Source organism: Odontomachus brunneus, unplaced genomic scaffold (genome assembly GCF_010583005.1).
Source record: "Odontomachus brunneus isolate Ranch 3 - 2012 unplaced genomic scaffold, Obru_v1 Obru_scaffold_142, whole genome shotgun sequence".
In the NCBI taxonomy this organism is placed as follows: domain Eukaryota; kingdom Metazoa; phylum Arthropoda; class Insecta; order Hymenoptera; family Formicidae; genus Odontomachus; species Odontomachus brunneus.
Genome location: NW_022639592.1, coordinates 344,393 through 355,202, shown reverse-complemented (window position 1 = coordinate 355,202; position 10,810 = coordinate 344,393). Strand labels below are relative to the sequence as shown.

The window sequence follows — 10,810 nt, the reverse complement described above, 5'->3', positions numbered from 1 at the left end:
TATATATATATATATATATATATATATATATATATATATATTTATATTTATATTTATATAATATTTATTATAATATATATATTTTTTATATATATTTTTGTGCCATATATTGCAGATTGTACGTTATGTTGAAGCAGAAATCCCAAGATCTGTGGAAGAACAATTGACTGAATGGATGGCGATAGTCGATAAAGAACAGAGACGATTAATTAAGCCTGAGGATATTGCTAAAATTTCTTATCTCAAGGACCAGTACATTAGCGATGAACATTTACAACCATACAGATACACTGATATTGAAGCAGCAAAAAAGTACATTACTGGTAAATTGCGAGAACGCGAAGAGTAAGTTAACATTTCACAGAATCAGTTTTGCAAAATTACTCGTCAGAACTAAATTTAGATTATTTATACATTTGACGTGTCTTATCGATTGCGATAAATTTATAAGAGGTGTTTTTTATTAATCAGCAGGATATGTATTACAGTTTCAACAAGATAATGGAAGAACTGGAACTGGAAATAATAAGTAACTACAAGCAAGGTCTGCGATCTGCGATAGTGGATTATATTCTCATGGATCCCAATGAACGGAAACGTTTGTCTATTGAAACGCTGCCTGTCGAATTCCCTCTTCTGTGCATTCGCGCACCGGTACCTTGGCATCAGTCTAAGATCACAGCGGATCACTTGATGCGACACAGTCTTTTCATTAACAATAAAATATTGAGAGATATCCGCGACTTGTGGTTTTTGAAGTAAGATTGTGCGATCAATGAATACGAATTATTAATAATGATGAATGATTGTTAGGCAATTTTAAATATCTGAATCTACATACAATCTTTTGTCTTAGGTATCGTGAGATAAGAATAATTCGCATGCAAGATTTCGGCACATTTCCCGTGCCGGCTGTGGAAATTGAGCCGCGGCTAAATTCCTTGTGTGCCGCTGCCTCTGATTTCCTCGTTAAACAATGGCTAGCCGATGTGGCGGAAATATTTCTGGAAAAAAAGTACGTCTGGTCGCAGTACTTTGACACACATCCTAGCGCGTCCACCGCTTGGATAGAAAAGTACTTTCGCAGTGTTAATTCTCTTTTGTCGAGGCAATTGCGAGTCATGATAATGGAAACGTTGGAAGACGTGAGAAGTTTTTTCATGCGCTACAGAGCTGGCAACGCGTTCGAAGGAGATTACGAAGATCTCATGTTCCTTGAGTAAGAATCGACGATTTGTTTCTTTTTTAAATAAAGTTAGAAAAATCATAATTAATTTTGTTATACATATATATACAAAGTTTCTAAAAACAAATAGTGTGCTGTATACAATGGTGACATCAATGGAAAAATAGTACGCATTACATTGTAGAACTCCTTTCATAACAGTGAAAGTGGAGCCAGAACTCGGTACAACGAATTTGCACTGCAGACCGAATATATTTGAATTACATACTACGATTTCTCGATGTTTCGACAAGATTATCAAAGTAGGCGCTACGATTCCCAAAATCGAAACCATCCTGTTTCCAGAATTGGAACACGTCGGCTGTCTATTCTCTATTTCGCGATACGAAGATACGGTAAAAAGAAACTGCCAGTCGAGTGATGTCACTCAATTAACATCTTTTCACATTGTTACAGGTACTAAGCATAATTAGTGACGTATTGGACGTGATCATTAAACATATCAATGGACCCGATAGTTACCTCAAGTGCTACAGTAACTTATTGTATATCACGAGTGGTGTAGCCGAAGAGAAACTAGATCATTTCTTTTCGCTCGAGCCGACACCATTGTTACGAGAATTCGAGCAACAGATAAGAGCGTACGACGCTTTGCGAAAAGAGATATCTATGTTTAGGTGTAAGGTGAGTTCATGATTAAATTTCGAATTGAAACGATCCACAGACAAAGAGCGAATAACTCTTCGTAACCAAAAATATTAATCTAAAATCGCACTTTGATATTTCGCTCTTTAACTTAATACAATTTATCAAAATTACAGTTTTCTGCACTAAAAGAGTGCTATATATAATAGTAGTAGTAGTATTTATTCTCTTCAGCTTACATAAAATAGCTGAGAAGGGGACTTTCCTGAACCCTGCCTAGCTATCCGGAACTATCTTTCTTCCTTCTACCTCCTTCTCAAGTTTATTCCTCAAAACTTTAGTGTAGATTTTATAAGCCCTATATAACAAAGATATCCTTCGGTAATTTCCTGCTTTTTCTTTACCTCCTCTCTTGTAGCAGCACTATAATACTCATCTTCAAATTCTTCGGAATCCTACTTTTTTCCAAACGGAAATATTATAAAATTATTAAATATTATAAATATTTTTAAAATATCAACCAATTTTTGCTTTATAATTCCTCACCCGTATGTATCCAAGCCTCCTTCGGAATACCATCGAATCCAGTTGCCTTCCTCAATTTCATTTTCTTCACGACTGCCTTAATTTCCTCCTCCTCTATCATATCGTCTCTTCTTCATCTATATTTATCCTTTCTTTACATCCTTCCGATCCATCCAGGGGCTCCATAAAATGTATTTTCCACTTTTCCTTTCCTATCTTATTATCATAATAGTCCTCTTGCCTCTCTTCTTATTCATATACCTCCAAATCTCAGCTTCATTCCGAAATGAAGACTTCAAGATTTTTTCCTTCATTTCTCTTTTTTTCTTTCATCTTCCTCTCCATCAGCTCTTTGAAATTCCTTTTTACCTCTAAGTACTTTTCCGCTTCTACTTTCTCATCTCTCCACTTCTTATAGATTCGCCTCTCTTTTCTTCCTAGTACAGCCCTTATCCCACCAGTTATTGTCCCACCAGTTTGTGCTTTAATTCCTCCCTCTTCCTTTTATTTATCTGCTTTTTTATCGTTGCATTGCTTATTATTTTCTTAATTCTCCTCCATTTGTCATCCACTGTTTCCGCCTCCCTTTCTCCCATCTCCATACATTCACATAACACCTTTGTCATTTCTTGATACTTTTGAATTGCTTCCTTATTCCATATTATTACTTCTAACTTTCCCTCCTCTTCATCTTTTTCTTTTTCTTGTTCCTCTGTTCGAATTTCTCTTCCTTTCTCCGTATACTCTATTTTCAGCAGTAAATTATCCGAGTTCACCTTTTCTCCTATTCTGAAATTCCTTATCGCCTCACTTACTATAATATAATCTATAACCGAACTGCCTCTGGCTCCTATATATTCTCTTTCCCAATCACCCTCTGTCGCTCCATTTAACACGTACTGACCCTTTTCCTTTACTCACTCTAATAAATTTTTGCCTCCATTTCCTATTGTCTTATCTTTACTGTATCTTACTACTTCCCCTTCCTTCCAGTCATTATATTTGCTAATTCTCCAATGCTTATATTAAAATCTCCCCTAATTATTATATTTCCATTTTTGCTTTCTATTCCTTCTTCTTCCATAAACTTATTTATAATAAGTTACTTTATTTTTTTCTCCTAATTTTTTGCCTCCCCTCTCCCTGTATCCCATATACCCCAAACACTGATATAATTTTCACCTTCTTTTTTCCTTCATCAACAGTCATCATAATCAATCCTTCTTCTTCCTTAATCAAACTTAACTCCTTCCTCCTATTATTTTTTCTTTTCTATTATAAATCCTCCTTTTGCTCTCCCTTTCTTCTTCTCTTTTACTGCAAAACTATATTCCCACTCGTGTGTTTTGGGTAATCTTTCCCAATCTTTTTCTTCCACCCACGTTTCACATAAACTAATAAAATTAAATCCTCCTATATATTTTCAAAACTCTTTGTCCTTATTTCCTATATCGGCCACATTTCAAAATAACGTTTTTCTCTTAGTAAATTTTCTCTTCTCCCTCCTATACCTTCCTTCTATCTCTTCCCTCTTCCTCTTTTCCTTGTATTCCCTTCTCGGCTTAGCCAAAATTTTGCTCCCTCTTGCCTTCTCTACTCTTACCCTCTCCTCTTCTGCAGCTTTTTTCTCCTCTTCTTCATTTTTTATCTTTGCCTATGTCCTTCATACGTTACTTATCCTCACTCTTCTGAATCCTATCTTTACCTCCATACTTTTTCCTTTTTGTTTCTTTACCCATCTTACCATCTATTAATTTTCTACTGCACTTTTCTTTCTTCCCAATTTAAGTCGTTTTCTATAAAGATTTTATCTTCTTTTAATTTATATTTATTCCTCATTATTTCTTTCTTCACTTCCTTATTTTCCAGTTTCACAATTATTACTGTTCCACTCTCTCTCTGCAGTTCAGCACCGTGCAATCTACCCCTATCCTCTCCTTTATTAAACTCCTTGCCCATACTCTTCGCCTATTTTTGTCTCTTGCTACTTCCTCCGGCAATTTTATTCCTTTAACTATCACATTTTTCTTCCTCTTCTCTCTATTCTTTTCATTCATCCATTTTTTTTAGTTTACCTATTTCTCTATTATTCAATCTACTTCCACAATTGCTATTCAAACTCATTTTATTCTCATTTAACTCTCCCCTACTAACAATACTTCTACCTCCTTTCAAATCATCTTCCCCTCGTGATTCTTCTGTATCTGTATCTTTTCTTACCCTCTTTCTACTCTATTTCCTCCAAACTCTCCTCTAATTCATTTATCCTCTCCCCATATTCCTTTACCCTTTCTTTTAACCTATCTAACTTTGAACTATCCTTTTTCCTATCCTCTTCCAGTATCTTTACCTCCTTCTTTATTAACTCTATTAATTCTTTTTTCATTTTATTTCTATCTTCCTTCTCTTCATTTTCTCCATCTAACCCACAGATGTCTATACTAAACTAGATTGCTAACAGGCTATCTAAAAGCATGTAACGGTTTGTGCCCGATAGAGTTTCCGGTGCATGCGAGAAAATGGCCGCTACCGCCACATATTTTCACTACGCTTAGTCGTAAAATTCTTTTGTTGAAAATGAGCAAAGCAAATAACGTCCAATACCATCTATTTTTTTGTTATGATTTTTTTTTAATGCAATAAGATGCTGGCATTTTTGGTTTTACGACAGTAATTTAATGGCCACGCTGACTCACATTGTATGTGTAAGTACTCACACAAGTGACACGTCACACACACAGGACCGCCGCCATTTTCTCGCATGCAACCGAAAACCTTACGCGATACACGTTCAAAGTCCTTGTTAGCAATCTAGTTTAGTATAGACATCTATCCAGATAGCCAAATCTGCTCAAGCAAATTTTGCCCAACACTTGACTACAAATTTTGCTGCCAAAATGTCAAATGTCAAATGTCAAATGTCAATCAAATTGGACACAACATCTGCTAAATCAAAGGTTGTTAGCAAATTGGCGCCAAATACCGAGCAAGGTTTGTGCGGTGCAGTTTGGCACCAAACTTTGCTCGGTATTTGGCGACAATTTGGGGTCAGATTTTGTCACCAAGCTTTGCTAACAAAACCCAAGCATATTGCGGACGCAGATGGCATCGGATTTGCCGTCAAGTTTTGATCATATTTGGTATCAATTTGGCTTAACCCTCTTACCCCTAAATCCTCCTGAAAACCAACTTTCTCCTTCTCGCCCGCCTCTGTTTTCACTTGCACATCTTCTCTACCTTGCACGCAATCTACTCCTTATAAATTTACCTTACTAATTACTTTGCTTACTCTAAATAATCGTACTTAATCTCACGCTTCGCTCATCCGGATATTCGCACGCCACCAAGCACGCCTAACCAAGTCTCCCAAAAGAATGCTATATGTATTCTTTTTTCATAGATTGTCATTGCATCTCAAAATGCATAATGTGAAAAAAGTAATTCGAATGATATTTTTTTAATACAGATTCCGCTGAATATGATCGAGATAGATTGCAACATCGTAAACAACACGATGCGAGAAATACTGCACGCGTTTCGAAATAGAATATGCGACTTTTTTGCGGATGAGCTGCGGTCCAACAACCGCGATTTGTGCTCGAACTTCGACGAGATCGCGGAAAAGATTTCGATGATGCCAGAAACAACGCAGGATGTCGTCGAGTTGTATAACTATTTATGCGAGAGCCGCGACACGACAATGTTTAATCTGAAGAGACGTTTAGCCCGCTCAATCGAACTGATATTATTTCTTTTCGATTACCAGCCGCTCTCAGACGAGGATCTACACTTGAACGCGCGTGCCATCACTTGGCCGAAGGAAATGGACACCGTGATGGAGTTGGCAAGCAAGAGATTGCTCATGAGAAGAGACTTCTCAGAGTCGGCGCTTCGCACGCGACGCGACAACTTCGATAAGAAGATAATTACGTTACAACAGGCTATTGATCAGTTCAAGCGGAAGGATCCGCCGGTTCTCACGATGGAGGAGATGGAGCAGGCTGCAGAAGAGATCGAGCAAATCTCTAAGACCATGGCGGACATCCGCAAAGAAGCTGAAGAGATCAATGTGGAGGAGGGACTGTTGGACATGGAATTGAGCCCATATCTGGAGCTACCGACAATGTCCTCCACAGTAGACATCTTTGATAGACTCTGGCATATCGCTCGAGGCTTCCATAAGAACTATGATACGTGGTGTTATGGGCCGTTTCTGGGTGTAGATGCGGAAAAAGTGCGCGAGGAAACTGAAGAAACGTGGCGAACACTCTACAAAATGTCACGCATACTTGCCGACGTACCGGGAGCGAGACGCGTTGCTGAGATGGTGCGCGGCAAAGTGGAGAAGTTTCAGCAATTTATTCCCGTGCTGCAGATCATCTGCACGCCAGGTCTACAAGCACGACATTGGCAAGCTATTAGCGAGATCGTCGACATGCCAATAATGCCGACGGACACTACTACTCTGTCGGATATGATTGATTGCGGTCTGATTGTGCACGTCGCCAAGTTGGAGGAGATCTCCTCTTCGGCCACCAAGGAATACGTTCTACAAAGGAGCTTGCAGAAGATGAAGGAGGAATGGTTGGAAGTGTACTTCGACCTGATGCCTTATCGCGAGACTGGCGTGTCCATATTAACCGCCGTAGACGATATACAGACGTTGCTGGACGATCACGTGCTCAAAGCGCAAACCATGAGGAGTTCGCCTTTTGTCAAGGCGTTCGAACGGGAGATGCAACAGTGGGAAGAGAAATTGATAATGATGCAGGATATTGTCGATCAGTGGTTACTCTGTCAGGCCACGTGGATGTATCTAGAGCCGATATTCAGCAGCGAGGATATAATGCGGCAGATGCCGACCGAGGCACGGGATTTCCGCAAGATCGACAAGACATGGCGGCGTATTATGACGCACGTGGCAAGCAACAGACGAGTGCTCGAGGCTACCACATTCCCGAATATGCTGGAAGAATTCAGGACATGCAACAAGTTGCTTGAGGAGATCCAGAAAGGTCTGAATGAGTACCTGGAGAAAAAGCGATTGTTCTTCCCGCGACTCTTCTTCCTATCGAACGACGAGCTGCTAGAAATCCTGTCCGAAACCAAAGATCCGCAGAGAGTGCAGCCGCATTTGCGAAAATGCTTCGAAGGTATCAGCAAGCTGCGCTTCACGAAAGACGAAGAAATCATCGGTATGTTGTCGGAAGAAGAAGAGTACGTGCCTTTGAGCGGTAAGATCTACCCGGCCGACGCGAAAGGTATGGTGGAGAGATGGCTGAGCCAAGTGGAGGAACTTATGGTGATTTCGATGCGCGACATCGCCGAGGAAAGTATAATCGCTTACTTCACAGCTGTGCGCGAAGAATGGGTACTCTCTTGGCCCGGTCAAATTGTCATCTGTAGCAGTCAGGTGCATTGGACCAGCGAGGTGTACGAGTCCTTTGAGGATCGAAGCACATTGTCCTATTTACACAAATGCAACGACCAGATACAGCATATCGTGGATCTCGTACGCGGCAAATTAGACCGCGGTGCCAGGATCACGTTGAACGCCTTGATAGTGATAGATGTACACGCCAGAGACGTGGTGAAGCTCTTAGTGGACACAAACGTTACAAATCCCTTAGACTTCAACTGGATATCACAGCTTCGTTATTACTGGATGGACGATTGTATCATCGTTTCTATGGTCACGACCGACATCATGTACGCTTTTGAATACCTCGGCAACACATCTCGCTTGGTCATCACGCCGTTGACCGACCGATGCTACAGAACCTTGATGGGCGCGTTGAAGCTGAACTTGGGCGGCGCGCCAGAAGGACCGGCGGGTACCGGCAAAACGGAAACGTCCAAGGATCTCGCGAAAACTGTGGCCAAGCAATGCGTAGTTTTCAACTGCTCCGACGGCCTCGACTACAAGGCAATGGGCAAGTTCTTCAAGGGCATCGCGCAATCCGGTGCATGGGCCTGCTTCGACGAATTCAACAGAATCGAATTGGAAGTATTATCCGTGATCGCTCAGCAGATATTATCGATTCAAATGGCCATAAGCATGAAGTTGGAAAAGTTTATGTTCGAAGGCACCGAGTTGAAGCTAAATCCCACTTGCAATATTATCATAACAATGAATCCGGGTTACGCCGGGCGTCAAGAATTGCCGGACAATCTCAAGGTGCTGTTCCGTACAGTAGCGATGATGGTGCCCGACTATGCAATGATAGGCGAGATTTCTCTGTACTCGTACGGTTTCATTGACGCGAAGAACCTTGCTCAGAAGATCGTCCACACGTACAAGCTGTGCTCCGAGCAGCTGAGCTCGCAGAATCACTACGATTATGGTATGCGAGCCGTCAAGACGGTGTTAATAGCTGCCGGCAATCTGAAGCTCAAATATCCAGCAAGCAACGAGGCCACGCTGGTTCTCCGTGCGATTGTCGACGTCAATCTGCCCAAGTTCTTGTCCCAGGATGTGTTCCTTTTCACCGGTATCTACACAGATCTTTTCCCGGATGTGGACCTGCCCCAGCCGGATCGCGGCGATCTCGTGGATCTCGTCAAGACGAATCTGGAGAAGCGAAATCTACAGGCCACCCCGTGGTACATAGAGAAGATTGTGCAGATCTACGAGATGATACTGGTACGACATGGGCTGATGTTGGTCGGTGCGGCGTTGGCCGGCAAGACACAAGCTTACCAAGCATTGGCTGATTCCTTGGGCGACCTGTCGACCAGACGAAAGGCCATGGTACGAGAATTTCGCACGACTTACCGAGTGATTAATCCCAAAGCCATCACCTTGAATCAGTTATATGGCAGCTTCGATCCGTTGTCCCATGATTGGAACGACGGTGTGTTGGCTAAAACTTTTCGTGAATTCGCCCAATCTGTGTCGTTGGATCGCAAATGGATCGTGTTTGACGGTCCCGTGGACGCGATCTGGATCGAGAGTATGAACACCGTGTTAGACGATAACAAAAAACTCTGCCTAATGTCGGGTGAGATCGTGCAAATGTCCGCTAAAATGAATATGATGTTCGAGCCGGCTGATCTCGAGCACGCCTCGCCGGCCACTGTCAGCAGATGCGGCATGATCTACATGGAGCCATCTCAATTAGGCTGGACACCTATCTTCGAATCTTACAAGAAATATCTGAAGGAGAAGCTATTAATTGAGCAGTTCGGACTCATCGTGGAGTTGGTTGAATGGCTCACCAATCCGATCTTCAATTTTATCCAACACAATTGCAAGACATTCGTAGCTATGTCGGAGAATCACATGTTCCTGGTGAGTGTAATGAAAAATCGAAATTATTCGATTTACATTTGTTTCGTTGAATTTATTTTAATTAGTTTGTTGCTAATTTTAATTAGTAGTTTGATTTATGATAAAATAGATTGAGGATTTATATTAATATAAAGATAATATTAAGTTAGTTTTTCATTCATCAGTTAGCAAAAAATTTCTCATACCAATACAAAATTAAAATCGAAATTATATATTTTTTCAAAATAGATTTTGTTAATTAATATCTCGACATAGCTTTTGCATATTTTTTGCTTTATTCCGGAAAAAGAAATTCTTCATTTTCTTTAATATTGAAAAGATTCGATTCAATAATTTTATTTAAATTCAACTTAAACTGAGAAGAAGAGAGAAATGACAAATCTGTTGTACTAATTTGATATTCCTATTGTATGACAGTCTTTCACGAAAGTATTCAGTATGATGTTGGCAGAGGAGACGCAAGTGAGCACGGTATGGCTACAATGCGTATTAATATTCAGTATGGTATGGGGTATGTGTTCAACCTTAACGAGCGACAGTAGAAAAATCTTTGATGTATATCTGCGACAATTGCTGCTCGGTAATATTGAGGAACAACCTAAGCCGAAGGCGTTCAAACTGACGAAGCAGCAACTATTCCCTGACAAAGGTACGGTGTACGACTGGATCTACGACAAGAGAAACAATGGATGTTGGATATCTTGGATGGACACTATGCAACAGGTATTGAAAAAGTAGAGAAGAGATAAATCATGTATATCTAACAAATGATAAGATTAAAAGGAAAATCGATAGTTTCACTTTTACATATATTTCTGAAAACCGCGCACTCGTGAAGCACAATGTTACTCACTATTAAAAGATAGATATCAAACAAAATTACTAATAAAATTAATAATAAAGAGAAATACTAAAAAACGATTAGTAAAAAATATAATTTCCAACAAAAATCTCTTCACAAATATAGATAAATCGATATATATATACAGGGTGTAAAAAAATTAGACAGACAAACTTTGAGGAGAAATAGAGGACATAAAAACAAACATATTTTGTTAATAATGTTTTTCTCTACGACGCTTCGTTTCAATATTACAGAGTACAAAATAGGAATTTTATGATTTTAATAAAAAAAAGCATATAAGTGGAAAAATTAAATTTAT

The 10,810-nt window shown here is 39.9% G+C and overlaps 1 protein-coding gene across 1 annotated transcript in view; it reads left to right on the top strand.

The window, feature by feature from the left end:
- The window catches only part of LOC116850315 (dynein heavy chain 3, axonemal), a 21,583-nt gene that overhangs the window by 972 nt on the left and 9,801 nt on the right, over positions 1–10,810 (top strand). The window contains exons 2-8 of the mRNA XM_032828446.1: positions 116–345; positions 489–758; positions 857–1,219; positions 1,371–1,581; positions 1,643–1,870; positions 5,823–9,647; positions 10,065–10,370. Coding sequence (XP_032684337.1) covers positions 116–345; positions 489–758; positions 857–1,219; positions 1,371–1,581; positions 1,643–1,870; positions 5,823–9,647; positions 10,065–10,370 — 5,433 coding nt within the window. The remainder of the gene's footprint in view (positions 1–115; positions 346–488; positions 759–856; positions 1,220–1,370; positions 1,582–1,642; positions 1,871–5,822; positions 9,648–10,064; positions 10,371–10,810) is intronic.